The following is a 27404-nucleotide window of genomic DNA, read 5'->3' as shown; positions in this document are numbered from 1 at the left end:
AAGTCATCTTCCTGCAGCACTTCATTTGATTGACTCTCATGATCTCAGCTAACATTGTATCGTATCATTTTACGTGTCAAATGTTGCCCGCTTGGCATCATCCGTTGCCTCCTGGTCATCCAGGAAGGAGGATTCCCCCATCTGTGGTCCCTTCTCAAGGTTTCTCACTTCCCCCGTAATGGGGTTTTAAGTTTTTCCTTGCCCTCCTTGGGGTTAAGATCAGGGGACGTCGGATGTGGTTATGTAAAGCCCTTTGAGACTGTCTGGGATTAAGGGCAGTCCAAATAAAATTGACTCGACTTGAATGAATGCCATTTGAGCCGAATTGCATGTCTCTGATTGTGGATTACAAATGTGGATCGGGTCTTGGTGTACAAGCGAGAACTGACCAAATGGCGCCGTTGGTCTGGACAGGGACGTCAGGGCGGAACTTCCTGTAGGGGGCGTTCTTCACCATGCGGTCGACACACTCCAGCATCTCGACCATGGTCACGTACTGCAAACCGAAACAAACAAGTCAGTAATGGTGGGGCGATCATCATAGCAACGACATATCACAGCGACCGTCTTCATCTCATCAAAAGTGCCAGTCGTCACCGCGGCGGTCTTCCGTGCATCGTGCCAGTCGTCGACGGCAATTGAAGCTGCCGTTGGCGAAGGTCTCCTCATGGCGGTATCATAGCGACGGTTGTCAGTCAGAGCGACAGTCCATACGTGGGCAGCGTTTTCATATTGGCATGAAAGCAACGTAATCGTAAAAATGAGTTGCGACGATGGCAAATCTGGCGCGACTTGGCTTCAGTTGTTTAGTTTTGTTCTGCCCGAGTGAGCTCCATCTAGTTCAGTGGTCTCCAACCGTTTTTCCGCTTCATACAGGTCCAGAACTTTTGTGGATGGGTGTTGGCTGACCAACCAACGCAAATCCACGGTGTATCTTAACGTAACTTCAAGCGGTGACAACGGTAACGCAGCAGACACCACAGAACAACAAAAACTCGACATTGCAATCAGCGGACAGCCACATTTTGATGTCTCAATAGTAGCGGCGCCCTCCTGAAAGGGTGGACGAGTCACCGTGGCGCTTTGTCAAGGGAAATGGGCCCCGTTTTGTTGTTTCACTGGCGTGTGCGTATAATATGACGCGATGCAACCGTGACAATTAGCGTGTTGACGAGCGTCACGAGTCCATCGAAGATGGATGAGAAGCCCGTCACTTTTCAAAATCAAAGCTTTTTCTATACCCGGATAAGAAGTAAAGCGCCACTGATCTAGATACTGTAGACTAAAACATCCAAAAAGTCCAAATCACTCCATTTTTGAGCGAAAGGCTTGCACCAAAACTGACTTAAAGGCTCAAACTCGTAAACTCGCAATCGCGCCAAAGTGGAGTTCAACCGGAATGTTTTTGAAAGTCACACGTGAAGTCAGGCAATGTTTACTTCTCGATGTTGAACTTCTTGTGTCACCTGAGGTTTGGTGATCTGGACGTCAATGTTTTGGACCTCCAGGTGTAGTTGGGCTTTTGGAGAGTCCGGGTCCTGCTCGGCATTGGGGTTGATGCGGATTTTGGCCGAGGCGACGATGGGCTTGAAAACTGGAAAACAAAACCAAAAAAAAAAAGACCACCCTGCATGTGAATGCAGACGGACTGTCTGAGAGGGGTTCAACTCATTCAAAGCCAATGGCAGCCAGCCCGCTCAAAACGGACCTTGGACGTCTACAGCCGTCAAAGGCAGTGAATGAGTTCACAGAAATACGCTGCAATAACCGGCGTTCACACGGGTCCATAGAAATGCTTTTTGTCCTCTTAAAGGGATCTCCGGCTACACACAGGTCCAGCGGCAGGCTATCACAAAGGTCTTGGGACCAGGTAAGGGTCTACTTTCAGGTTGACGGCCACAAAGAGATCGAGAAACAAGTCTACGGGAAGATTGAAGACCTTTTAAAGGTCCACATCCACATAAAGGTCGAGGTCAGGGGTCGCCAAAAGCTGGAGAATTGACACAAGGATCGGAGTCGAGTTTCACGCAACGATCAAGTTCAAGTTGAAAGTCCACATCAGTAACAAAGTCGTGTAAAGGTCGACTTCAAAATCTCCGCTCCAAATAAGCATCTTGTTACGTTTCAATGTCAAGATCAAGGTTCATATCCAGGTTTGGTTTTATCTCCATATAAACACACAAGTCCTCTTATGGGCCCGATCCACATAAAGGTCTAGATCCAGGTCCACATGAAACTCCAGGCCCAGGCAAAGATCTAGGTCAGTCACGGGCAACTAGCTGATGAAAAATTGTGATCTTGGTGCAAGGCCACATGAAGGATTAGGTCTACGTATGGATGTAGGTTCAGGGCCACATCTGGGTCGAGTTCCAGGTGCACCTAAAGAGCCAGGTCCACATCTGGCCCATCAAGGCTCAGCGTGACGTCGAGTTGCAAGTCCAGCTAAAAGGTCTACACTCGGTCCAGATCAAAGTCAAGTTTCAGGTCCGTGTGACGGTCTAGATCAAGACGTACTGACCGTACTGGTGGTGGGGCAGCTCCTGGTCCTTGCTGCTGATTCCGCACTTCAGCTGCTCCTACAAAACATTCAAGTGCTCAAACGATAAGCTTTTCATTTTCCATCAACTTTGGATTGATTTTTTTCAATCTACTTTTCAAAAGAACCTCACCACGACTTCTTGCCATGATCCTCGGTGGAACATTTGACTGCAGACGTTCCAGTAGGCGCACAGACACTCCAGACGGCCCAGCTAAGCCATCAAAGGGAGTCGTTACTCGGATACGCACTCAGTGGAACGCCACACGCATTCAAAACGGGACGTGGATTTCAAGGTTTCGTCGACAGCACGTTACCTTAAAGATGAGCTTTGCCGCTTCGTTGAGGATGCACAGCTTCCAGTTCTCATCGGTGGTCTAGGAGGAAAATCAAAAAGTCCCCCAAAGAGAGATCAGCTTTTCAAGAGGCGTGTTCTTTCAACAAACGACGGTGGCATGCTCGCAAGATGCGGTGGGCGTAGGCCCAAGCGAGATAACCTTTTGTTGAATTCTTTGATACGGACGATCGAAAGAGGAATCAAATCGAGTTCACAAAAAAATAAAATGAATAAATCAAATTAAAAAAACACGCCCCTTTTTGCTTTTTGGGTTTTTTTTGTTGCGCTGTGCGTTTGCCCGCGGGAGCTTCCGCACACCGCCTTGTTTTCGTCCCAAAGTTCGTAGCGCCATGACAACGGCTAAAGACGGTGGAACACTTGAGTATATTAGAATTGCCCAGCGAGGACAGGGGGGGAAAAAAAAAGAGGACAAGATTTAAAGTCATCTTCGCGATAGCTGACGAGGTCATTCTGAAAAGTTGGATGTTCATGGCAAGATGAAGTCACGGAGCTCCGTTATGACGCCGCGACAGAAAGTGACATTTGTTTCAGCTATGTCAACTGTTTTTAGTGCTTTTGCCATTCTTACTTATTTTCTTGAAAAGAAAAATACAAGGAATAAATCCGAAAAACATCGGAAATGACATTTTTGGTGAAAATCCCCAAAAAGGGAAATGTCACCTGCAGGCTGAGTTCGGCAAGGGTGACTCCCACCGACAGGGGGCGCTGTGGGTCCGACACCTGAAACGCACAAAAACAACCAAACAAACCAACGAAACATTGTCATGAGCACACAGGCACACGGTGCAAACAAGTCACTGTTGTCGCCACTGGAATTTGTTTTCCAAGTTGGAGAAGCCCCACCCCCAAGCCAAACTTACGTCGTCCTCGTATCTCAGGTGGATGCTGCTAATGTTCACCTGCAGGTTCTTGATGACCTGCGTGGCCAGTTTCTCCACAAAGGAGTCCTTCTTCTCCTCTTTGGCTTTCTCTGAAAACAACCAGCAGGAGAATCTGAACCACTCGGGCCGGGGGGTTGAACTTGAACCGGGCCCCCAACTCCAACTAAGATTCCGCGCTAAAGCCTCGGAGAAGATTTGCGGCCGACATTGGATTGAGTCTTTGGTGGCGGCAAACGTCACTCGACTCACCTGACTTGCTCTCGCAAGCGCGTTTCAACTTCCTCACAGCTTTTTGGTGCTTTTTACATCCTTTTGGCACTTTAGCAGCGTTAAAGAAAGAGACGGCAGTTAGTCAGACAAAGTGAGAGTGGAGAAAGGAAAGGTGGACCAACCGCAAAGTAATCACGCCATGAAGCCCATCGGCGGACGTATACAGTGAACCCCGCCCCCCCCAAGGCTGCGCGTCAACTTTGGCGGCCCACGTGACCACGCAATTGCTCAAAATGCTCGCCAGTGTTTGGCAAAAATGCCAAACGTGTCCCCATAGCGCGGATTTTCATTTTTTAGCACAAATATGTGTCCCGTGCGAAGAACGGGTGGGGGGGGGGGGGGTACGTTTGGATGAAATGCTTGACACGGACAAGTTGTTAGCATGCTTGTGCTACTACATTCAAGCAGGTGTGTGTGTGTGTGTGTGTGTTACCATTGAGCGTCTCCTTATACACAACACTCTCCAGACTGAAGAGCAGCTGGCCACTTTGCGACGCTGACGGCGAAGGCAGCGTGAACACAACAGCAAATCACAACACAACATAAGTAACACGGCATGACGTCAAACATGGAATGGCGTTCTTTCGACAGCCAACCGCCATCAGTTGCTCTGCCAACACCCGATTGGACAAAACACAGCTCGGCACGCCGCCAGTTGCACGTCAAGTCCGTTGAAGAGGTTTGCGCTTGCAAAGATTGCCGCGCAATTCACAAGTTTTTTAGCGCTCATACGAGTTTCTTTCCCACGCAGCAGAACAGTCAGCAGTCGTGCGCATGCACATAAAAGGAAGTCTTGCGCAGGGCGCCAGGCCAGCTCGGACCGCCATTGGCACAAAGTGGGCGCGTGCATCGCCACTATAGGGATTCGTACATGCAGTCCGGTGAAAAAGTGTGGGCCCCCTTGCTGATTTTCTTTTTGCATATTTATCACGCTTACATCAAAGCAATTTGAATATGACACTGCGCCAACCCAAGGAAACAGAAAATGCACTTTCTAATGGATGACTTTCTTTATCAAGGGGGGAAACAATCCAAAGCTCAACTGTGACCCGATGTGCAAAAAGTAATTGAACGAGCAGTTGATGCTCGAAAAGCCTCCAATATGGCAGAGTTGTAACAACGATCGTGCAAAATGCCTCCAACAGCTGCATCAAAGACTCATCAGCAATTTTTTTTTTTTTTTCCAGATTTCAGTCAAGGTGTTATTTTGCTGAGCAGGCATTTACTTTTTGCACATCAAGCCAGATTTGAGCTTTGGATCGTTTCCCCCCTTGGTAAATAAAGACATCATTTAGAAAGCGCATTTTCTATTTCCTTGGGTCGACGCAGTGTCAAATTCAAATTGCTTTGATGAAAAAGTGATTAATATGCAAATCAGCAAATACTTTTTCACAGCACTATGAATAAATGACGGCGTATGTGTACAAAAATAAAGCCGACGGCGATTTGAAAGCAGCATTCTACTTTGCGACATCATTTGAGCCATTCAATCATCATGTGAAGGCGCGAGAGCATTTTCAGCTCACTGCAGTGTGAGCAACTTTGTGGGGTTTCGTGTTTTGGAAATAAAGTGTGAGGCTGGCGCGCAGGCAGAAAAAAAAAACACAATGAAGGCAGCAAAGAGAAACCAGCGAGCGAGTGCCGACCAGGGTGACGTTTTGGATTTTTCATTTTAGTTTAGTTTCTATTTCGTTTTGACTTTTTAGTTCTCATTCAGTTAGTTTTCAGAATCGCTTTGTTAGCTTTTAGTTTTTGGGGCAATGCTTTGTCTTAGTTTAATTTTAATTAGTTGTAGTTTTTTGTAATGAGGTGTATTTGTCAGGTACGATTTTCTTTTTCAAAGTAACAAGTGTAGCTCATTAAAAACTCAAAAAAGAGAACATCTGAAATGTTCTGAACTTACTACCGATAATGCTGAATAAGCATTAACAAATCAAACATTACAGTTCACTTCAATTTATGTGCAATAAATGCAAAAAAAGTGCATTGCATTGAATTCCAAATGCGGAGGAAACGCACAACATTTTGTGACGGTTGCTAAACTTGGTTAAAATCCAAGCATCCCTTTTGCAGTGCTATTTTTGGTGGCACCAAAATAAATCATTTCAAAAGTTATTCGACCATTCACGAGGGCTGCCACAAAATTTCAATTGTACGAAGCCTGCGAAATGCCAGAATGCCTTCAGTTTGGTTAGCTGTCATTTACTCAAGAGGCGCAACGGTGTTCGTTGCAGAACAAAAATAAGAGACATTGGCAAACACCTGCTGATACTTTGGAAAACAATAATCAGCATTTTCAGACAGGTGTTCTGGAACAAACCCCCAAAGTGAATCCGAATTCATTTTCATTTGTGTATTTTTTTGCAATTTCAAATGCGTTTTTGAATGAAGGAAGAAGGGAATTAAAAAAATCAAACCTTTTTTTTCCTTCATTGACAAACTAATGCACAGGAGAAGCCACGATGAAAGTAAGCATTCGGTGCAGCGGCTGCCCTACTTTCGTGATTGGCTGGACAATTGGCGCCAACTGCTTTGCAAGTGTCTGAGAGTGACTCACCTCGCCTTGCCGCCATTCGTAGCGCGTCCTCGATACGCTGCAGTTCACGCTGCTTGGCCTCCTGCTGGAAGCGCTCCTCTTTGGCCGCGTCATACTTGATGGCTGTTCACAACGCACGCACACAAAAAAATAATAATAATAATCTGCAATGCATTGTGGGTAGTGCACAAAGAAGTGCATCATTCACTATGCAGGCTTCAACTGAATATTAGCAACTTGCCCTTTTTTTTTTCCTGGTTAAAACGCTGTCTAATATACAAGTTGTGCTTTGGCGCCTTCTTGATGCCTTGGAAGTCGCATGTTGCAACAAAAGCAGTACTTAGCCACTATCTAGCGCCATTCTGGTGGAAGTGAATTGAGGAGTTCCAATGAGGCAAGAGCGGGGCCTCGTGCTATCTCAGTGCCAAGGCACAACGTCCAAGAGAGCTAAGAAACGTGCGCTGCCACCAGTTTGCGGCATCGTGGTGCCAAGGAAATTGAAGAACCTCATTTAGCTTAACTGCCATCGGGCCACATCCTGGTGCAAAGGCACAATGTGGAAGTGAGCTGAGGAAATTCATTCAGACAAAAGGAATGCTTTGGCGCCATCTTGCCGCATCTGACTATGTCAAAGTAAGTTGAGTTTTCATCAAGACAAACATAGTCCTTTGGCACCATCTTGTGGCAGGTTGGTGCCAAGCGGCTTTGTTGGAAGCGTGTCAAGGAATTTCATTTTATCACCAGGATGCGGCACGGTAGATTTTTGCCACACACGGCAGCGATCGGTCCATAACCTTTGCTGATAGCCTGACAAGGCTCCACAAATCACAATATGGCGCCATAGCGATCTGTGCATGGGCCTGAGCACAAAAAACGGCAAACAAGGGAGAGATTTCCAGCCAATAAGTTTCAACCCCGCAACTAGACGAATAAAATAAGAAATACAAATCAACTTCATTGGTATAGCCCATTTCACAAGAAAGCAACAAAAGACAAGAAATGAGCATTGGAAATTGCCCTCAGTCAAAAGTTCCCAGCAAGACGCAGAGCCATCGGTCATTTGAAGAGACTGCTCACGTGACATGGATGGGCCGAGGCCATTCCTTCTTGCACTTTTTTTTCTTTTTCACTCTGTCCAGAACATTTTTTTTTCTCTTTTTCCCATGTCATCATCTATGTCTTGCATTGTAAGAGTGACGGATATATTAAAAAAAAGAGCTAAAAATCAACAAATGACGTTTCAATATTCAATCAATCAATATTGGAATAGTTGAATCAATTGTTTGTGGCAGTCATGCAGCCTCATGGGAAGTTTGCACAAGGAAGTGAGCCACCGAAAGTCCCAATTTGGCTTAAAAAGGAAAAAAAAAAAGAAAAAAGACCTTCGCCAAAGCGCATTACGTATGATTTGAGCAGGATTTAAAGCATGGCAAAGAGGGGGCCTAAAAAAGGTCCCCTGTTGGTCCGCTTTCAGATCGGTACAAACGTGCACGTTGCCAGCAGTGTGCTTGGCGTGGCTTACTGGCGCCAGGAACAACCAGCAGGTAGAGGCCGTCCAGCGTAGCCACGACTGCATCGTTGTACAGGTTCTTCCACGGGATCTTCAATGTCAGCGTGCCTGCCACACACAAACAAAGACATCAACTCAGAGAGAAAAACAGAGAAGAAAAAAGGAAATACGCTGGAGTTTGGTGTCACATGTCAGAGACATTTATTTTGCCTCTCAATTGCTTCTTCACACAGCCGTGCGTCTTTCAGTTCAAGGGCCAGTCCATGTAACAGCATTTGAAGATTTATTTTCGCTCCAAGTGCAAATATTTGAATTCTATACACACAGCACTTGACCCGGTTAGGGACGATTAAAACGATAAAAGCAAACCTACTTGCGGCCTTGCTTAGACCGTCGTTTTTTTAAGAACTTTGCGTCCTCCATCCCAAAAACGAATGGACATGCAGACTCTTCCATCCCAGGGACAAAGTGACCATCCCATCCCAGCCTGCCTGCTTCGCGCTCGCACACACGAGTCTCAAACAGACGCACATACTCACCGATCTGTCCAGCTATCACCTTGAATGGGATGTCAAATTCACTCTGAATAGAAGAGAAACACCACAATCAAACTTACTCAAACATTTATTGGCAAGAGCCAAACAAGCAAACAAAACTTACTAGTGCATTTTCCTTGACCCTCAGATTCTCCAGGACAACGTTTCCTGTAAGAAATGATGCTGTGTCACCACGGCAACTAATTATGCTAATCACTGGAGTACAGCGGGCGCTACACTTAGCAGCTGTGCAACCTTCAATGGGACATGCTGTCAGAAATATTTTTGAAATAATCAAATTGCTTCTTTTCCCCCTCATTGATGCAATTGCCATCTAATACGTGCTAAAATTAAGGCAAATGAACAATCAATTAGTATCCACCCATCCATCCATTATCTGTTCCACTTCTCCTCATGAGGGTCGCGGGGGAGCTGGAGCCTAAAAGCCAGCTGTCTTCGACCAGTAGGCAAGGTCACACCCTGGACTGATTGCCAGCCAATTGCAAGGCACACATAGACGAACAAACATCCGCTCTCACCATCACACCTGGGGACAAACTCCTCATCCAAATAAATGTGCACGTCTACTCACTGCCACGTCAGTCTCCAAATATCCCGACTGGTGCTTTTATGCTGTACATGCTCACTGTGATCAAAGTTCCTCATTCGCATCTAAAGCTGCCACGGAAAGGTTCATCCTTTTGATAGGTTGAAGTGGTCATAGGTTAGGATGTCCACATTAATTTTGGTGCCAATTGATCACCGTATTTGGACGTTCTAAGCAATGAAAGTGCAATGAATTCCAAAGCAGAGTTTGTAATCGGTCCCTTTAGTGACTCTTGCAGTACCATGGGAGAGCGGAGTGGGGGCGTGGCCATATTCCTCTTTAAAAGTAGGCGATTTTCAAGTCGTCACCTGATTTCTAATGTCTCCAAAATGAATAGATAAAAAAAGGAAATGATAACTAATTAAAAACATTTAGAAACTGAGCTTGAAATGGGCCATCTTGGGTCGTGTCCTCCTTTAAGGGGTAGACTTCGACCGAAGATTGGACAAAAGCTTGTTTTGGGGCACGGCATGCTTCAGACAAGTCATAGTTAAGTGTAGCGATGGAAGTGAGTTTTAATAGCGACGTAGTGCACGAAGTCAGGTAGCGCCGTCAAAATGCCTCCAAAGAAACCATGTTTGAACAATCATATAAGGACGAAGGTTTAGAGCTCTCGATCGTTGCGCCTCGCTACACTTAGTGGAGTTCTTTGCCATTCACAGTCGTTTGTACGAAGAGCAGCAAGTTTTGACGAGCGAGACAAGCGAATAGTTTGGCTGCGTGCGGCTGGTCCGCTAGCTCGTTAGCCGCTTAGCTTAGCTCACCTCCCCAGATTCCGATCTTGAGCTGGGACTTATCCAAGTTCTCCACGTAGTCCCCGATGAACCTGTTGAGAAGGTCGCTGACCAAAGCCTCGAACACCATGCTTGACAGTTGACAGGCGCGGAAGTGGAAGCTAACTTCCGCATTGGATGCTGACGGGCTGCCAGTCAGCTGATGAGTCCCACGCGAGCGACACCTCTGGGCTCCGTTAGTTGAGTCTGCCGTCCGACATTGGCTGCGCGCGACCAGAGCGCATCGATCGCCGCCTTAAAATGACGACTCTCCAAGAGTCGTAAATAACAATCAAAAGAGACAGAAACATGACTGGCGTCACTACCACAAAACAAATGCAAAATCAATTTAGCCTAGAACGGGGAAGCCCGATTTCAATGTTTTGAGAGCTTTATATGGGCTGATATTTGTGCCCCTAGAAAGTCATGTCATGTCATTCTCCGCACCGCTTATCCTGTACAGCGTCGCGGGAGGGTGCTGGAGCCTCTCCCAGCTATCTTCGGGCAGTAGGCGAGGGACACCCTGAACGGGTTGCCAGCCAATTGCCGTGCTCACACTCATACCTAGGGGCAATTTAGAGTGTTCAATCGTCCTGCCATGCATGTTTTTGGAATGGAGGAAACCGGAGGCCATCGTGCTCACCAGTCGGCCACCGTGCCGCCCATAATAAATAAATAAAATAAATAAATAAATAAATAAATAAATAAATAAATAAAATGGGCGGGCATATATATATATATATATATATATATATATATATATATATATATATATATATATATAAATGATAGGACAGATCGATGTTTTTGTTTGTTTCTCTTTCACAGGAAAGAGGAAGAAGTGGAGGCTGTTTGTTGTCGTTTGTTGTTGTGGCGGGTTTATTAGAAGCCATTTCCCGTGGACCGCCTTTGACGCGATCCCATTAGCGATAAGTGAAGCGGCGGTGACGTCATCAGCGGGCGTCACTGATGAAGGCTGGGCGCCAGCTAATACAGGCGATTAGAGAAAACCGCAAAACCGAGTTGTTGTTGTTGTTTATTTTTTATTGTTATAATTAAGCGCAAAACCGAGTGGCAGCGTCCCATCTCCGAAGATTTGCTGCCATGGCGACGGGACGCTTCCGCTCAACGGCGAGCCACCGAAATGCAAGTCAAGTCTACCGTCAAGCGCGATTAAGGTGCGCTACAAAAACAAAGACACATTCGCTCCCATAAGAAACAAAACTGCCCAAATGCTCTGAAAAAGAAAAACAACACAAAATATTACTTTTTGGGCGGGGGGGGGGTCACTTTTGGATTTGTCTCGAAAAGAGAAGTTGTTTGCTGTCGGTAGATGAAACGTGAATATTCGTGTTGAACAGTAAGTAGTTCGTTTGGACTTTTTAAAGAAAAGAAAGTGCCTTTGCTGTTGAAAAATAGAAAGTCTGAGTTTTCCTCTTTTGGGGCGTCCGCGCCTTTAAAAACAGAGCAATACTTTGTATGACCTATCTTGACCGATTTCAAAATTAACTTTTAATCTTGCAAAAACAGATGTTACTCAAAAATAAGACGTTTATTTAAGCATTGGATTTTACATATTTAAAAAAAGAAAGACATTTAGTTTTGAAAAAGTTTTTTCTATTAAAGATTTAGATCACACAGAGGCGACGGCGTGTAGCTGTTCATGTATAACATTAGCAGCAGACATTCATAAAAAGCATGCGAATATACACACTATATACGTATATACACACTTACATCCCACAACATCTACAAGTGGAAGGAAACACTCCGAATGTCTGTCCATGGTACAGAGGGGAAATAAATAAAAATGTTGCCATGATAAAAAAAAATAGAATTAGAATTAGAAATCCCTTTATTGTCATTGTACTCAAGAGTGCAACGAGATTAGAGGGCTCCCCTCTCCAGTGCAATACAACAATAATACAGACAAATATATAAATTAGATAAATAAATAAGAGAGTGCAATGGAATTTAGTACTGAATAGGGTATATAAAAAACACATCAGAATGCTGTTCTGCAAGGTAAGGGTGTTCTCGTGTGTGTGTGAGAGTTCAGGATGGAGATGGCTCTCGGAAAGAAACTGTTTGGTCCTCGATTTGATGCATCTGTAGCGCCTGCCAGAGGGCAACAGGTGGAACAGGTGTGAGTTTGGGTGGGTATTGTCTTTGACGATGTTGAGAGCCCTGCTGAGGCACCGGGCGGTGTAGATGTCCGACAGTGAGGGGAGAGGGCAGCCAATAATCCTTTGCGCTGTTTTGACTGTCCTCTGGAGCCTCACTCTGTCCGCCTCAGTGCAGCCGCTGTACCAGGTACTGCAATGATAGAAAATTCTGCAGTGGTAAAAGTACTGTAATGATAAGAATACTGTAATGGTAAACCAAATACAGCATTGGTCAGTATTTAAGTACAGCATTGGTAGTCGTGTGTGTTGCACAATTGCACTAATGCCCGCCTGTTTGTAGGCTTGCCCAAATGTTCTTGTTAAAAAGTCTGAGAGCAGCTGGCAGGAAGGAGCGGCGGAATCTCTCTTTCGTTGTTTGTTTTTAAACATTTATCAAGGTGCAATTTGTCTATCAAATTTGATCTGCAATACGTTTTCATTCATTATTTAAGTACAGCTTGATTTTTTTCCATCCGAGCATCCACCCATTATCCAAGCATTTATCTCCACACAAGGGTCGGCGCCCGTCACTGCTGTGGATTTTGGATTTTATTGAAGAATATTTAGATTCCTTCGTAGAAGTATTTGAGTACATCTAGGAGTATCGACATTACTTTTAGGGAGCGTTTTTATGTCGACTTTAGAGTTCTTGGGCGACACTTATTGAGTATTTCATAGATTTAAGAGTACTGAGGCAACTTACGAGAGAATTGCTGTTGATTTCAGAGCATTTAGTTTGTGGACTTGTGAAGGTCACTTTTGGGAAGGATTTAAGTGCATGCATGCGTCCACGAACACTTGGGCCTCCTGTACTTAGTTCAGTGGTTGTGATGGTAACGTTGGGAGAGCCAAGTATGTTTTGAGGTGCTACTTGTTGTCACGGTACGGTGGGCGACTGATGAGCACGCCCGCCTCCCAGTTCACAGGTGCGGGGTTTAGCCCCGGGTCTGCGTGGAGTTTGCATGTTCTCCCATGCGTGGCTTTCCTGCGGGTACTCCGCTTTCCTCCCACATTCCAAAAATGCACGGTAAGATCATGGAAGGCGCTCAATTGGCCCCGAGTCCGCATGTGAGCGCGGATGCTTGACGGTCGTTCGTCTTTGTGCGCCTTGCGATCGGCTGGCAACCAGTCCAGGGTGTACACGGCCAATACTGCCCGAAGACGGCCGGGAGAGACTCCGGCACGCCCGCAACCCTCGTGAGGAGAAGCGACTCAGATAATGGCGGATACTTGGTGTCACAAGTTTGAGAACAGCTCCCTCCCAATCTTCAATGAAAGGGCGCTTAATCGTATCTGGGGCCAAGTGGATGAGTGGACGTCACTTGACGGAGCGTCCGGCGAGCGGTCATTTGTCTGCTTGAACTGCGTCAAGTGGTTGCCGCGGCAACCCGCGCTCCATCAGGATGACCAAGAAGACGTGCGAGCGCGCTCAGCCGACATCCCCAGGACGGCCGCGCAAGACGAGGGCACGCGTCCGCAGTCGCTCGCAGGTGAGTGCATGCCTTCCGCAATTGCATCTTCAACGGCAAAATAGCAACAACAAATTCACTTTTTCTCTTCAAATACGACTTTCTCTTTCCTGTGAAAAACATCTATTTGTATATGTTTTGTTTTTTTACTACGGAGGGAAAAAAAAATCAGATCCCAACGTTTTTCTTTTTCCAACAGGCTGCTTTAGTTTAAGAGGACATTCTCATTCTCCCCCCTGAAAAAAAAGAAAAACAAATTTCCATTCTAGGAAATACATTCACACCTAAAGTGTATAGTGTGTGTTTGTATATTTCTGTGTCTTGGAAAAAAAAGATCTGTCCTAGAAATATGAGTTTCCTTTTTTGAAATATTTTTGTTATCCTTTTCATCTGTTATTTTCTCTTTACATATTTTTCAAAAGATCCTAACTTTTTCCACGAGAAATATTTTTTTTCTAACAGTCTGTTTGAAAAAGGCTACCTATGGAAAAATACTTTCATTTCTTAAAAACATTTCTTGTAAAAATATACCTTTTACTTGATTAAAAAATCTTTTTTTCAAATATTAGTCTTTCTTTTAAATAAAAAAATGCCTTTTTTAATTGAAAGGTCTTTTTCAAAATCTTAAAGAAAAAAAACTCGTATTTGTTGAAAAGAAATAGACCATCGCAGAAAAAGACATTGATTTCCTTGACTAAATTCGCCTTTTTTGTAAAATATCAACCATAAACATAATAAATACTTTGTTGCTTTGTTTGACCCCCCCCCCCTTAAATAAGACTTTTATTTCTTAACAAAATACCAATTTTGACCTTAAAAAATACATATATATTTTTTCCATTTTAAGTATGACGTTTTTTTTTTCCAGGAAGCCTTTGGGTCACATTTTTTGGATTGAAAAAGTCGAATGGGCTGTGAAGAAAATACTTTTTACTTGATCCAAGACTTCTTTTGTGGGGGGGAAATTACTTGATTTCTGAAAAAAAAAACTGAGTGTGGTTTTATTTAAAATGGGGAAAAAAGTCCATCTTGGAAAAAAAAACTTTTTAAATGTAGGCCTGTACTTGTAAAATCAGCATATTTTTCTTGATTAAAGCAAGCCCATTTTGTTTAAAAGAAGACTATTTTCGTTAGAAATGTGCACATATTGATTTTACTAGTTATTAAAAATATGGCATTTCCTATAAACTGGAAACTTTTTCTTGATTAAAACAGATATTTTTCTTCTTTTTCTCTAAAAGTACACATCTGGTTTTTTTGGAAAAGATTATTTTTGCACCAACCCTAAAATATATATATATATTTATTTATTTTTTTGGTAGTAATTGCCTCGTGTTGCGTGTGGCCAAGTTGTTCAGGATGTGTGTGGGCGTGGCGTGGTCCCGCCACAGCTGGTTCCTTTTCCTGCTCGCGGTCACGTCAGCGACGCTGCTCCGCCCTCGTGCTTCGCGCCATTTTCAGCTGGACGCCGACTGGTCGCCACTCGGTGAGAATTTTTGTCTTTTTGCTCCAGTTCCGGCAATCCTTTAGTTGTTGTTGTTGTTGTTGAAGACGGGCACGACCCCGCCCAGGTGGACGAGGACAACAGCGAAGAGCGCCGGGACTTCCTGATGGAGGTGGAGTCTTACGACGAGGTGGGTGTGGCCTCGTGCCACCTCCAAACCAAATGAGTTTTGTTGAATGTTTTGCAGTGCACAGCGTGCGCCACACTTGCGTTGTTCACGGCTGGCTTTGCGTGTGCAGGACGCGTCGGCGTCGCGCGCCATGCGCTCGGTCCGACGCTGCATCCGGCACCAGCAATCGTGCTTGGGCTTGCCGCTGCCCTGCTGCGACGCCTGCGACACTTGCTACTGCCGCTTCTTCAACGCCATCTGCTACTGCCGACGCGTCGGACACGCCTGCCCGTCGGCGCCCACCTGACATGCGCGGACGCGCGCACGCCGTCACGTGGCCCGACGCCGAGGCGGCCTCGACCCGCATCGGCCGCCACGACGCGCGCCACACGCCAACGCACGCCTGACATGCCAACATGCTTGCCTGGCCAGAAGCACCTGGCACGCAGCTGACATGCCAAGGGGCCACCCTCATCCTCTTCTCTTTTCTGTATCCATGTTGGATTGAATGTGCTTGCAATAAAACAAGTCTGAACTCAATCAAGGTTGTCTTCAACATTGAATTTTGCTTCCCTCCGTGACAACAGCGAACAGCGCCGGGGTCGCACTCAGCCCGAGTCGCTCAGACGGTATAGTGAATTCGTTGCAACTCTGAAAAGCCTCAACCCCGACAACTTGAACTCTTTGAAGATGAATTTTCCATCGCTTTACTTGCCGCGTTTGCCAAAAAGGCGAATAAGGATGCGTCTGGCAATGTTTCTTTGAATTCACCAATTGCGGTTGTGATCAAAGAGAAGTCAGCCTTCATCTAAGGCAGGGGTCTCAAACTCGCGGCCCGCGGGCCATTTGCGGCCCCCGCCGTATTATGAAAGTTTCGTGTTCGTGCGGCTCGCGAATTTGATATGACTGGCACTTTACAGTGTTTTGTGCGGAGCTGAACGAACCTACCACATCTTCAGCTTTAAAACGAGGGTTGGATTGTAATTTTTTTCAATGTTTTAGTCGGGGTTTGATTGATGAATGTTCGGATTTTGCGGCGCCTGAAAATTATTTGCGTTTTGTATTTAGTGAGCAGGCTTGTTGAAAACTTTATCAAAATATAAACTGAGTTTTTATGATTTACTTTTGTTTGAGGCTCAGCTATGCGAAAGGAAGCGCTGGCAGGTCTCTAGCAGCAAGATGTAGGCATGAGAAGCCATGTTCAGAAGATCCGTTCATGTTCAATGTTCCACTCATGTTCAGGACAATTCATGTTCAGAAGATTAAAGAACTGTTAATACAGACATTTGACTCATTATTATTATTATGATTATTTATTACTGGTTCATTTTCTTATTTATTCCTTATTTATTTTTAAATCGTATTTTGTGTTAAAAAATAAAAATAAAGACATTTGAGAAGATTAGATTTTTTTTTTTCTTGCGGAAAACTAGTGGCCCCCAGGTAAATTTTTCTGAAATTTCTTCCTCCCCGTCGACGAATCCGACCGAATGCGCACCACGCCAACTGCGGTCTCGTGGGAAGTTACGAGCTTTCTGTCCGACCTGTCGTTTGTTGGGTTCAAAGTGGGGAGTGTGTACTTGATATTTTCTCGGAGTCATATTTGACTTTTTCGTTGCCTCCAAATCTTTCTGTTGAGCACGTTTCTCACGCAGCCTCGCCAGTTAACGTATGTATGCAGAAACAAATTGTAAATGGGCAAATTCAACTGCCAGAACGTCCTAAATGTTTATAGCTGTGCTTAAACATGCTCTCCTAAGGGATTTTTTTTTGGTTTGTTTTTTTTTGAAGTGTCAACAACAGTGCTTAGTAGTACTTTAGCTGTCAAATGAGTCTCCGGTAAGAAGTTGGGCACGGGCGGGAAATTTTGTCAGAACCCAGGTTGGTCGAAGCTCAATCGTTGCCACCGGAGAGGGGTGCATCTCCTCCTGCTCCGATTGTAACGCAACAATATGAATGGAGTGGATTGGTTGTTTTCGGGTCCATTCGGCACTTTGCCATTGGAGCAGAAAAATGCAAATGAGACGCTTGGGACCATTTGGTCCATTGAAAATGAATTCATCCCTGAATTATTGGACTTTGACAAGTTCGCCCTGATGAAGCATCCACGTGCGTCCTTTCTATTCAACGAGTGAACAACATTGGTGAGTAGCATTTTTATTTGGAACCATTCCAAGGTTTTATTCATTTGTAAGGCTACGAATCAAAACGGATCGAATCAAAACGGATTGCGGTCTTGAATTGTATTCCCATGTACCATGTGGGCTTTGTCAAGTGCCCGCGACTTTTCCTGCCCGAGACGCCGCCGGAAAGGAGTTCAGCTTTTCAGTGAAGAGGACAACGTGAATAAAATCTGCTCAAGACGAGGTCAGCGCAACGTTGCGAGCATCGTAAATGAGACGTTGCGAACGAGATGGCGGGAAGAGAACAAGCCCAATACGACATCATTTGGAGGCCATGAGAAAGAAGTCGAGGAGATGTTGCATTTGGGGCTTCGCGAGTTTTATTGAACGTGACGCCGCGCTTAGTTGGAGGCGATGGTCTGGTCCATCCAGGCGCGGAGTTCGGTGACGCGGGCGTAGACGCCGGGCATGGTGGGCGTGCACGTTCCGCTGCCCCAGGACACGATGCCCACCAGGGTCCAGGCGCCCGCCTTCTGGCACACCAGGGGTCCGCCGGAGTCGCCCTGCAAAAGGACCAATAAAAGAAGACTGGCGAGGACTCGACGACCATCGCCGTGGAAACGAGCGGAAACCACCGGAAACTCGGCACGAGACCTTCGCGAGTCGACACGCTCGCTAGTAGGGTCTCGGCGGTCGAGACTCGGTCCCGTCCGCTCGGAAGTCGACTCTCGCTCGTGCCGGACTTGACGTTTGACGCCGAGCGATTGCGAGTGGAGACTTGAAAGCGATACGTGTGTTTGCCCACCATGCAGGATGAAGCTCCGGAAGCTCCGGCGCAGATCATCAGGTCGCTGATCTTGTTGCCCCAGAATCGACGGCACTGCTCGTTGGTCAGCAGCGGCAGCGAGGCCTGCTGGAGGAGGGCCGGCGTGTCGGGCGCTGCGACGCCAACGACAACCACGCGGTCGGGGTTAGGATGGAGCCACGGCGGCCTGCTGGCCTACTGCCCACCCGTTTTTTTCTGACCGTTGTGCCGGGTCAGCCCCCAGCCGGTGGTGACACACTTCATGCCTCCGGGGAAGTCGTCTCCGGCTTGGGCCACGCAGACGGGCGACACGCGCATGTTCATCTGGGCGGGGCCGGCCAGCTTGATGAGCAGGATGTCGTTGTTGATGGTGAAGCCGTTGTAGCGAGGGTGCTTGAACACCTGGCGGGCAAAATGCCAACGGCGGCGTCAACACAATGGGCCGAGGCTAACGATGCTAACAGAGCCGCGGTCTCACCTTGCCCACCCTCAGCACCTGGGTGTCCTCGGCGGTAGACGAGCGGTCGTGCTCACCCAGAACCACGCGGTGGGAAGTCCTACAACGGCCGAGACAAACGCCGTCCGTCCGTGAGCAATCGATGCCGTCGGTCGCCATCGTGACACTCGTGATGCCGTCACCGTGTCGCTACCTGACGTTGCAGTGTGCCGCCGTGACCACCCAGTTGTCGTTGACCAGCGAGCCGCCGCAGAAGTGGAAACCCGTGTAGTCCTGAGGCCCGAAACACACATGGCGGCGCTGTCACATCCATCACTGCGTGCCGGTACGTGCGTGCGTGCGTGCGTGCGTGCACCTGCAGCGACACCTGCCAGGGCCAGGAGTGAGGCACCGCCTCCTCACCGTTGACGATCCGAGAGTATCCCGTGATCACGGGAGGGATGGCGGGAGAGCCGCAACCTGAGCACGCCATTGCGACCGCGTGACATCAAATTGGGTGTTGTGATGTTGCCAACGAGACGCGATCAATGTCATGAGTAAGATGTTGACAAAAAAGACCAATCAGTCCAGTTGGCTGTATGCTAGCGTGCTCATGCTAAGGCGAACGTGAACTCACCGTAGGCGGCGCCGACGAAGGCGAGGCACGAGAGGATCCGCAGGAAAGCCATGGCGACGCTGTGACTTGCATGGACAAACGTCCAGCTTTTATACGGAATGCGTCCACACTTGATTGGAGGAGAGTGGCGGGGGGGCGTGGCCACAGAGGTACACGCTCTCAGCGGACGTGAGAGTTTGCACACATGGAATTCTGGGAAGTGTGCAGCTGTGGAAAAACATCAAGTCAAGTCACTGCTAAGAGGGCGTTCGCTGGTGCTTGGTTGCTGATGTTGCAAAAAAAGATTGTTTCATACACACACACATATATATATATATATATTAGTGCTGTGTGTGATTACATTTTTTCAACTAAAATCAGGAATGAATGAAATTTTGACTATTTTTTGCAAAGCTTGTCATTTACTTGAATGATATTTTGGGATGAATGCAAACCACCAAACATGAAGTCCATTTGAATTCAAAGACTTTTTGGGATCTTGACAGACGTTTTTCTTCAAACGTCTGCAGAACCTTGCGTTGTCCCCACGAGCGGCAACACTGCGCCAGTGTTGCTTTGCAAGGCCCACTGGTCACTTGCACGGCGAATATGCGACACCATTTGCAAAGGATACAAATGATTTTGGGAAGTCAATCAAACGCAGTTCAATGTTCCGGATTCATCTCCAAAGTTAACCCGTCCGTGTCACTTATTTGCCTTCTTCCAAAAGTCCCAAAAATAAGCAGGTGCTGAAAATGTTTGCCATCTTCTGACCGTTGTGCATGTTCAGACTTGTAAGGTTCCCTTTATTAGTCCCACAATGGGGAAATTGGAGATTGGAAGCCAGGCCTCCTGGGGAGACTGGGACCGAAACGCGGCGCCTTAGACCGCTCGGCCATCCTGGCAGCCAAAATAAAAATGATGCTTCCGAAATCTCTTGATTTAGATTCTGCGGATAACACCCAATTAAGGTTGTTATCCGAATCACTGACGTTGTTGAAGCCCTTTTTTGCTCCGAAACAAGTTCACGATGTTTTGCCGGTGAGACAATTGAAGAGGGAACAGACGATGTGCGGTGTCTTTTTTTTTCTATCCACGAGTCTGGACCTTTTCGTCATTCTCTTGAAATCACGACGAGGGAATTGGAGACGAAAGAAGTGAGCGGTCTTTGTGTTGAGATTGGAACGTAACGAGGTGCTTTCCTGGGCGGCAAAAGGCTCGACCCGTATCTCGGCGCCGAGCGCGCGAGGCGATAGCCGCGGTCGGTGATGGCGCCGGAAGGCCACTTCAAAGTGCCACCGCATCCGCTCTCACCGTCGGGGGGCAAAGTCCAATGAGAATGCAAGGTCAAAGGTCAAACGAGATCTTCATGTCTTTTGTTTGCCTTCCCTCCAAGACTTTTCCCTTTTTCTGTTTGCGTGGGACGAGAATAAAATGTCTTTCAAACCAAACTGGCTGCGCCAGAGACGGGTTTTTTTTCCATTACCAATTCTGCCGAGCTCGGCGACCCGTCCGGAGGGACCCGCGCATCGACGGCAGAAAAATACCACCGTAATCAAACATTTCAATGTGTCACAAACAACTTTGCAATTTGTTCAACTTCAATGCCAAAGTGCACGATAACATCAAGACTGTGACGTTCGATTGTCATCAAACAATCTGCAATATTTTGTACTTGAAAAAGGTGAGTGACCCGCATGAGGTTTTTGGGTTTTGGGGGGCGTGCAAATTCCCAATTTGAACGTGAAACAAACAACAACAAAAAAGCATTTGAGCGTTTTGTGTGCGTGTGCGAAGCCGAAAGCAAGAAGATAAAAATGGACACTTTGGGTCACTCCCAAATTTGTTAGTGAGTGACGTCAACTTGGGCCCGTTGGTGAGATCCTTCATTTTTTGGGATTCTTTCAAGCTTGGCAATGCTCATTGACGAGTATCGCACACGTGAAGCGCCGAAAACAGTCCGGGAACGGAGAGCAAATATGAAACGATGAAGGCCAGCCAGCCGCGTCATCAAGCGTCTCGTGCAAACGGGGAAAAGTTTTTGGTTTTTTTTTTTCTCCGAGCTCTTTGAGGACTTTGTTCACCCGCTTTTGGGAGCTCACCAGGGACCGGTCCCAGACCAGCGGACGGTCTGCTGGTGCAGCTTGCGTGGAGCATTTGGACTTTTTTCCAGCAGCACGCCACAGCGACTTTTTCAAATGGATTCTTTCAGTGTCGTGATTGGAGGAGGTCCAGGTTTTCCGGTTGTTGGAAGGACCCTGGGGGCGGCATTTTGGATCGCTTGCAATTGCCTGATTGTTTGGGGTTTTTTTCAGACCTGTAAAAATGACTCCATGACAGTATTCTAGCCTCCTGAAAATAAAAGCACAAAGTCGTATTTTTCTGCGTTGAAAGCCAAAACCCTTGGCTTGTTTTTCCAGTGCTGAAAGTCAGAGTCCGTCAGCGCTTTTCAAATGAAAATTTGGCTTGGCCTTTCCTGGCTTGTTGTGGAGCAAGCGCTGATATTGGAACGTTCAAAAATCATTTTCCACAATGCGCTGGAGAAACTCGTGGATTTGATGAAAGCGATTCCTCATTCCAGGTTGGGTCGATTGAATTTTTATTTCCGATTGCCGTCCAATCCTTCATTTTTATTTGGATGGTTTGAAATGTTTTGAGAGAGGCCCAGCGGTGAATCTCAAGACAGCAAAAATGGTCACCGTTTGAGAACGGCAAGGAATTGGGAGCTTTAACGCCAAATCATGGGAAGGCCTCCTGTTAGTCAACGAACGGAATTGAAATCAATTGAAATGTAGTCGACAAAGCTCAAGCGGAAGATGACGTTGGGTGCACGCTCAGCACTTTCTGTCAGCCGTCTTTTAGCTTTTTTTTTTTTTTTTTTTGCTGTCACCAACTGATTTGAGTTGGTGACGGCTAAAGCAAAATGCAAATTCTTCTCCTGGTCCAACTTTGCATTTATGTGTACAAAAGTGACAAGGCTGCATGGGTGTTTTCATTTGTGCCCAAGAATGTGAAATGGAGTCAAAGCCAAGAAGCCGTCGGTGCGGATCACATTTTTCTTTTTTATTGGGGTTACACGGGAAACGCGTTGAGTTTAGTTGCCGGCGAGGATCTGGTCCACCCAGGCGCGCAGCTCGGTGACGCGGGCGTAGACGGCGGGCGTGGACGTGGAGCAGCGGCTGCTTCCCCACGACACGATGCCCACCAGGGTCCAAGCGTTGTCTTTCTCGCACACGAGAGGACCGCCGGAGTCGCCCTAGAGTGCACAAAGTGGAAAATGTTTGAAGCAACACGGCCACGTGCAAATTTGCAGCGTTGTAGTACCACCTGCTGCCACAACGTCACTCGGCAGCACTGAGCGTCATTCTGCTCTTCGTGTGCTCAGGCCGAATGTGTTTGAAGGTTCCGGCGACGGATGCGATCGTCGCGCGTTTGCCATTCTATCTCGGCTTCGGGTGAGCGGACTTGCCACCGAATTCACCTCTTTCGATGCCAAACGTTTTGTGTGAAGAAAATGAGCGCCGTTGCCTCACCATGCAGGAGGTGGCGCCGTCGCCTCCGGCGCAGATCATCACGTCGGAGATGTTACTGCCCCAGTGACGCTTGCACTGCTCGTTGGACAGGAGAGGAAGCGCCGCCTGTTGGAGCTTGTTGGGAGTGCTGGGAGCTGCAAATACGCCAACGTGGGTTAGACCAACCTTCACTGAGCCCGGGCACAGATTTCACATCGCCGCAAAATATCACTTGGCGAATTGACCCCAAAAAGGTGGACCTGTTGCTATTTGTGCTTGGAATAGAAAAGAAGCTATTCTTTGTCAAATAACTGACGTCGGATCACTCGCGATGATCTCTCGCGAGGCGGCGGAAAACCGCTGTCGTCTGAGAACGACATCACGATTGCTCATTGGTCGTCTGTGGGCTCACGTGACGCTCGTGAACTTTGTCAGCGAGCGGCAACATGGCCGCCGCCCGTGTGGCACATTATTGCTCACAAAGTATTGGACTCCATTTGCGCTTTCAATGAAACAAGGTCTCAAAGTGTTCATGGCTGATCAACATGATTCTCTACACGCATCGTGAAAGAAGGAAAAAAACTGGAAGAGAAGGCCCAAGCGACACGGGAGGACGATGAGCAGCGGCAAGCGGACGGACCGTTGTATCTGGTCAGTCCCCATCCGGAAGTGACGCAGGTCATTCCCGGGGCAAAGTCGTCGGTGGTCTCAGCCAGGCAGACGGGCGACACGTTGGTGCCCAGGCGGGCGGGCGTGCTCAGCTTGATCAGGGCGATGTCGTTGTTGATGGTGCGCGGGTTCCAGCGGGGGTGCGTGAACACCTTGGCGGGGCGCAGGACCTGCACCGCCTCGTTGGAGCCGTAGCCCTTATCGTGCTCGCCGGCCACGACGCGGTGGTAAGTCCTGATGGAGAAGGGGGGGGGGATTGTGACTCAAAGGACCACGCAACCCCCCCCCACGCTGCACCTGTGCGTGATCGCTACCTGACGTTGCAGTGGGCGGCAGTCACCACCCAGTTTTCGTTGATCAGGGAGCCGCCGCAGAAGTGGAAGCCGTTGGATTGCTGCCAAGGAAATGACAACGTTGCTGATAGGAACACCAACGCAATGGGCAGAGGGATGCCCGGGGACCAAATGGAAAGGAAGGAGAATGGCCAGCGTAAGCTCAAGGTGACGAGCGGGACAGATATGGAATGAGGAAGACGGGAGCGGGAACTGAAAGAGCACCGGCGAGAAAACCAAAGCGCAACAGGAACTTGCAAGCCAGCGAGAAGCAGGAACAGGAGGACGAAGAGGAACAGGCACTCCAAGTGGAACGGAAAGATGGTGAAGAGGACGAGGAACCTGAAGGGGAAGAAGAAGAAGGAAGACGCAGACGTGAACAGGGACAAAAAGACAACGTGAAAGAGGACCACAAAGCCAAAGTGGAGCAGGAACAGGAGGAGCCAAAAAGATGCAGGAGGAGATGGACGGGACAAAAGAGGAACGGGAAGAGCGCAGAAGGAACCGACGAGAGAAAGGCCATTGGATCGGAAAAGGATTTGACGGCCGAGAGGCGCCTGACCTGCAAGGACACCTGCCAGGGCCACGAGTGCGGGACGGCCTCCTCGCCGTTGACGATGCGAGCGTAGCCGCTCACCTCGGGGGGGATGGCGGGCGTTCCGCAACCTGACGCACGCAAGAAGACAATGATGACGTGACGTCACGGTGTCACCGAGCTTTGCGCCATTCCCTTTTCTGACCGTAGGCGGCGCTGACGAGGGCGAAGCAGGCGATGATCCAGAGGACGGCCATGGCGACGACGACGACGAAGACGACGACGATGATGTCGCCGGGCGGTCGCCGCCGCGCTTTTATCCGCCCGCGGGCCCGGCGCTGACCAATCGCGGAGCAGCGCACTCCGGACGCAGCTGCTTATCAATAGTTTGGCTCGCACGCTCCCATTGGGCGCCCGCTCCAACTCCACTTCCTATTATTCTCATGTACGATAACTCATTTCACGGACGACGATGCAGATGCACGTATCGACGGAGAGCGTTTTTCCGTGAGGAGAGCTCAGCCACCACAAATTTGTCGCGTTGTCACATTAACAGGAAGAAATAGCAAATTGCAAAGCGACATTTGTGGCAAAAGAGACACAATTCGTCACATTCCAATTCATAGTTTGTGGCGATCGTATTTGTTACCCGTCATAGAAATTGAGCGGCGCCGTTTCCATTTCAATGAATCAAAATTGCGCACCTGCGCTATTTGGCGGAGAGACTTGAGTTCATCGGGCCTCGTCCGATGTCCCTGGAAAGAAGTTGACGTCACGCTCATTATTTCTCTCATTTATTTCATAAAAGAGACAGGAAGTCATCTGACAATCACTTTTGCGATGAAAAGCCCAAATGTCCTGTCGGAAAGTAACTCTTCCATAAAACGTCCGAAATATTCCTCGGACTTATAGGACTTCATATGACTGTAAGATGACGACGGAACTTTCAAAGGGAAATGAAACTGCAAAAAAACAAAAAAACAAAAAGCAAACCAATTGGGTCGAGTCACGCACGCTGTCAAGAAGTCAGCGTTTCTTAATATTTAACTTTCCCCTCCAGCATGTTGGCTTTCACACGCCGATAACATGCGGACAACAAGGTGATGACCTCGCCGGGGCGTTTCAGCACTTTTGGGTGGCAACGGTGAGCAAAGTTGGAAAAATCCAAGCATGAAAATATCCCGCAAAAGCACGTGTTCCAACGGCTTGCCATCGAGCGGCAAGACCGATTTGCGTCTCACGTGGCACGTTTGCCAAGTTGGCGTTGCGGCAAACTCTTCATTTCTTTCACGCGACACTTTGGCGGCTGAAAGAAGTCTCAAGAAGCAGGTCTAAGTCGCGGTGCCGAGAGCCCGACGGCGCACGTGTCACGTCCCAAATAGGACCCAATGCGTGCGCTCGGAAATCAAATGGGTTCCGTGCAGGCCCATTCGGATTCTCATCATCTCTTTGATCTCTTCCAAACGCCGATGAAGCAAAACAATGAAAATGACGTGAATGGTGTTGCGGCGCCGCTGCCTTCCTGAAGAGGATTTCCCGCCATCGCCATTTATTTATTTTTATCTGCGTCGCGCTTTAAAGACAACTAATCGGGATTACTGAGGCCAGTCTCTCGGCGCGCGTCCAAAGGCAACAAACGCACATTTGGGGGACGGAACATCGAGAGGAGTGGGGACGGACGACGATGATGGAGAGCAGAGCGAGACGAGGAACCGACGGCTCCTTCAAGCGCTCGTCCATTAAACGCAGCGCCTCGTCTGGATCGCAGAGGGTAAGTCGAGCATTTTCAAACAACCTTTGCCTCTCTGCAAAAGCCGCGGTCGTCCCGACCAGGAAGTAGACGCTCCGAGCGACTTTAGGCCCGCGCGACGTTCCCCGAGCAAATTGGAGACAATGAGACGACTCGCTTCAAAAGCGCATTGAGGTGCTCAAAGACGCAAATGACGGATCCCCCTGCAACTCAGAGCCCACTCGAAACGTTTGTAGCCAACTCGCGGTACTCGGACATGAGCGCATGTGCTCGGAGACAACTTCCAGTCCTCGCCGGCGACGACGACGCAATCGTCCGACTGAAATCAGCGGAGACCACTTCATGTTCTCGGATTCAAATTCAATTTATCTCCAAAAAGACACGAGTTGTTCTCCACTCCATGTCGTCAGAGACAACCACGAGACAGCTGGAGCGACAACTCGTTGCTGAGACAACACCTCCAACACGCTTGTCTCAATAGACGACAACTTGACGTCCACCCAGACGACCTTTGAAATAGAAATAGAAATAGAAATAGAAATCCCTTTATTGTCATTGTACTCAAGTGTGCAACGAGATTAGAGGGCTCCCCTCTCCAGTGCAATACAACAATATTGGCGACCAACGCGGACAACTCGAGTCATCTGAAACATTTTTCACATTTACCCAAGTCGCCGACACAAAAAAAGAAGGATTTGATTGACTCTTGCATACATAATAAATTTGTATGTACACTGCACGGCCAACAGTAGAGCTCGATATTAGGCGTGGGCAAACTACGGCCCCGGGGCCACATGCGGCCCGTTGAACGTTTTAATCCGGCCCGTCGAACTTGAAAAAAACTAAATTAATAAACCTCGTTCATGTTTTATTTTCAAAATGCTGCGCGTATTTTTTTAAGACATATATATATATATCTACACACACACACATGTTGTATTGTTTTAGTTCACTTTCATTTAAAATTAAACGTATTTTTTTTCTCCGATGAGGTGAGGTTACTAAAACATTCCATCCATCTGTTCCTGGTCCGACTCCTCTGTCAAATTTTAGAACCCATTGTAGCCCACCAATCAAAAAGTTTGCTCACCCCTGCACTATATTCATCTAGATTAATACAAAGTGATTGGACATGGATACGCGTGTGTATACATTAATGCAACGTGTGTGTGTGCGCGTGTGTATGATGATGATGACAATGTAAACGAGGCTTAAATTATGTTCATGTTAATCCCCCATTATGCAGAGTGCAATGTCACGCACCGTATGCGTGTGTGTGTGTGTGTGTGTTTGAGCACAATGAAACATCACTGTGATTTAAAAGCAGGATTATTTATTTTTTATGATTATTGTGTAAGAGGATTGGAACCAT

General features: G+C 47.5%; 5 protein-coding genes and 1 non-coding gene across 10 annotated transcripts in view; 2 read left to right on the top strand and 4 right to left on the bottom strand.

Annotated features, from left to right (window-relative positions):
• vps13c (vacuolar protein sorting 13 homolog C) overlaps positions 1 to 10232 on the bottom strand; it is a 46791-nt gene extending 36559 nt beyond the window's left edge. The window contains 14 exon segments of the mRNA XM_088296766.1: positions 390 to 496; positions 1467 to 1594; positions 2519 to 2576; positions 2670 to 2750; positions 2854 to 2913; positions 3555 to 3614; positions 3755 to 3864; positions 4025 to 4093; positions 4479 to 4541; positions 6603 to 6704; positions 8104 to 8199; positions 8631 to 8673; positions 8752 to 8795; positions 9999 to 10232. Coding sequence (XP_088152892.1) covers positions 390 to 496; positions 1467 to 1594; positions 2519 to 2576; positions 2670 to 2750; positions 2854 to 2913; positions 3555 to 3614; positions 3755 to 3864; positions 4025 to 4093; positions 4479 to 4541; positions 6603 to 6704; positions 8104 to 8199; positions 8631 to 8673; positions 8752 to 8795; positions 9999 to 10098 — 1121 coding nt within the window. The 5' untranslated portion in view covers positions 10099 to 10232.
• Positions 10233 to 10987: 755 nt separating this feature from the next.
• agrp (agouti related neuropeptide) lies at positions 10988 to 15794 on the top strand. Of its 4 annotated transcripts, none has more exons than XM_088296818.1 (4): positions 10988 to 11185; positions 14964 to 15127; positions 15193 to 15275; positions 15385 to 15794. In XM_088296818.1, the coding sequence occupies exons 1-4, from the start codon at positions 11112 to 11114 to the stop codon at positions 15559 to 15561; spliced, it is 498 nt and encodes a 165-aa protein (XP_088152944.1). In that variant the 5' UTR covers positions 10988 to 11111; the 3' UTR covers positions 15562 to 15794. The 4 variants fall into 4 exon arrangements, with proteins under 4 accessions (XP_088152944.1, XP_088152945.1, XP_088152947.1 ...); XM_088296819.1 differs by lacking the exon at positions 10988 to 11185 and adding an exon at positions 13489 to 13662 and having other exon boundaries at positions 14992 to 15127; XM_088296821.1 differs by lacking the exon at positions 10988 to 11185 and adding an exon at positions 13610 to 13662.
• Positions 15795 to 17734: 1940 nt separating this feature from the next.
• On the bottom strand, positions 17735 to 19374 carry LOC148337668 (chymotrypsin A-like). Its single transcript, XM_088296816.1, has 7 exons — positions 19256 to 19374; positions 18995 to 19098; positions 18833 to 18912; positions 18661 to 18739; positions 18404 to 18584; positions 18183 to 18316; positions 17735 to 17940 (listed from the first exon to the last, which is right to left on the bottom strand). Exons 1-7 carry the CDS (start codon positions 19305 to 19307, stop codon positions 17779 to 17781), a joined length of 792 nt encoding a protein of 263 aa, XP_088152942.1. The 5' UTR covers positions 19308 to 19374; the 3' UTR covers positions 17735 to 17778.
• A 733-nt stretch (positions 19375 to 20107) lies between these two features.
• LOC148337667 (U11 spliceosomal RNA) lies at positions 20108 to 20244 on the bottom strand. Its single transcript, XR_015843501.1, has one exon. It is a non-coding gene; the product is annotated as a U11 spliceosomal RNA (small nuclear RNA).
• A 2032-nt stretch (positions 20245 to 22276) lies between these two features.
• On the bottom strand, positions 22277 to 24641 carry LOC148337666 (chymotrypsin B-like). The gene is made up of 6 exons (XM_088296814.1): positions 24488 to 24641; positions 24310 to 24413; positions 23730 to 23809; positions 23387 to 23649; positions 22768 to 22901; positions 22277 to 22490 (listed from the first exon to the last, which is right to left on the bottom strand). Exons 1-6 carry the CDS (start codon positions 24537 to 24539, stop codon positions 22329 to 22331), a joined length of 795 nt encoding a protein of 264 aa, XP_088152940.1. The 5' UTR covers positions 24540 to 24641; the 3' UTR covers positions 22277 to 22328.
• Positions 24642 to 25236: 595 nt separating this feature from the next.
• Positions 25237 to 27404, top strand: part of LOC148337665 (transient receptor potential cation channel subfamily M member 1-like) — a 28544-nt gene continuing 26376 nt past the window's right edge. The window contains exon 1 of one of the 2 annotated variants that reach the window (XM_088296782.1): positions 25237 to 26053. In XM_088296782.1, coding sequence (XP_088152908.1) covers positions 25967 to 26053 — 87 coding nt within the window. In that variant the 5' untranslated portion in view covers positions 25237 to 25966. The remainder of the gene's footprint in view (positions 26054 to 27404) is intronic. The other variant, XM_088296783.1, reaches the window with a different exon arrangement.

This window comes from Idiotropiscis lumnitzeri, chromosome 5 (assembly GCF_059441095.1).
Source record: "Idiotropiscis lumnitzeri isolate Australia: NSW breed Sydney's pygmy pipehorse chromosome 5, RoL_Ilum_1.0, whole genome shotgun sequence".
NCBI classification, from domain to species: Eukaryota; Metazoa; Chordata; class Actinopteri; order Syngnathiformes; family Syngnathidae; genus Idiotropiscis; species Idiotropiscis lumnitzeri.
The sequence above is the reverse complement of the archived record's forward strand: the minus strand, read 5'-3'. Positions and strand labels throughout refer to the sequence as shown.

What these genes read in the sequence shown, in the direction of transcription:
- agrp (XM_088296818.1), top strand. Translation starts at nt 11,112, where the DNA reads ATGGCGACGGGACGCTTCCGCTCAACGGCGAGCCACCGAAATGCAAGT. An exon ending in CGCCGACTGGTCGCCACTCG is followed by an intron (nt 15,128 to 15,192) that starts GTGAGAATTTTT and finishes TTGTTGTTGAAG; the next exon opens with ACGGGCACGACCCCGCCCAG. An exon ending in AGGTGGAGTCTTACGACGAG is followed by an intron (nt 15,276 to 15,384) that starts GTGGGTGTGGCC and finishes TTGCGTGTGCAG; the next exon opens with GACGCGTCGGCGTCGCGCGC.
- LOC148337668 (XM_088296816.1), bottom strand. Translation starts at nt 19,307, where the DNA reads ATGGCTTTCCTGCGGATCCTCTCGTGCCTCGCCTTCGTCGGCGCCGCC. An exon ending in AGGTGCTGAGGGTGGGCAAG is followed by an intron (nt 18,585 to 18,660) that starts GTGAGACCGCGG and finishes TTTGCCCGCCAG; the next exon opens with GTGTTCAAGCACCCTCGCTA. An exon ending in CCGGAGCTTCATCCTGCATG is followed by an intron (nt 17,941 to 18,182) that starts GTGGGCAAACAC and finishes GTCCTTTTGCAG; the next exon opens with GGCGACTCCGGCGGACCCCT.
- LOC148337666 (XM_088296814.1), bottom strand. Translation starts at nt 24,539, where the DNA reads ATGGCCGTCCTCTGGATCATCGCCTGCTTCGCCCTCGTCAGCGCCGCC. An exon ending in CCTGGCAGGTGTCCTTGCAG is followed by an intron (nt 23,810 to 24,309) that starts GTCAGGCGCCTC and finishes TTTCCTTGGCAG; the next exon opens with CAATCCAACGGCTTCCACTT. An exon ending in GGGACTGACCAGATACAACG is followed by an intron (nt 22,902 to 23,386) that starts GTCCGTCCGCTT and finishes GCGTATTTGCAG; the next exon opens with CTCCCAGCACTCCCAACAAG.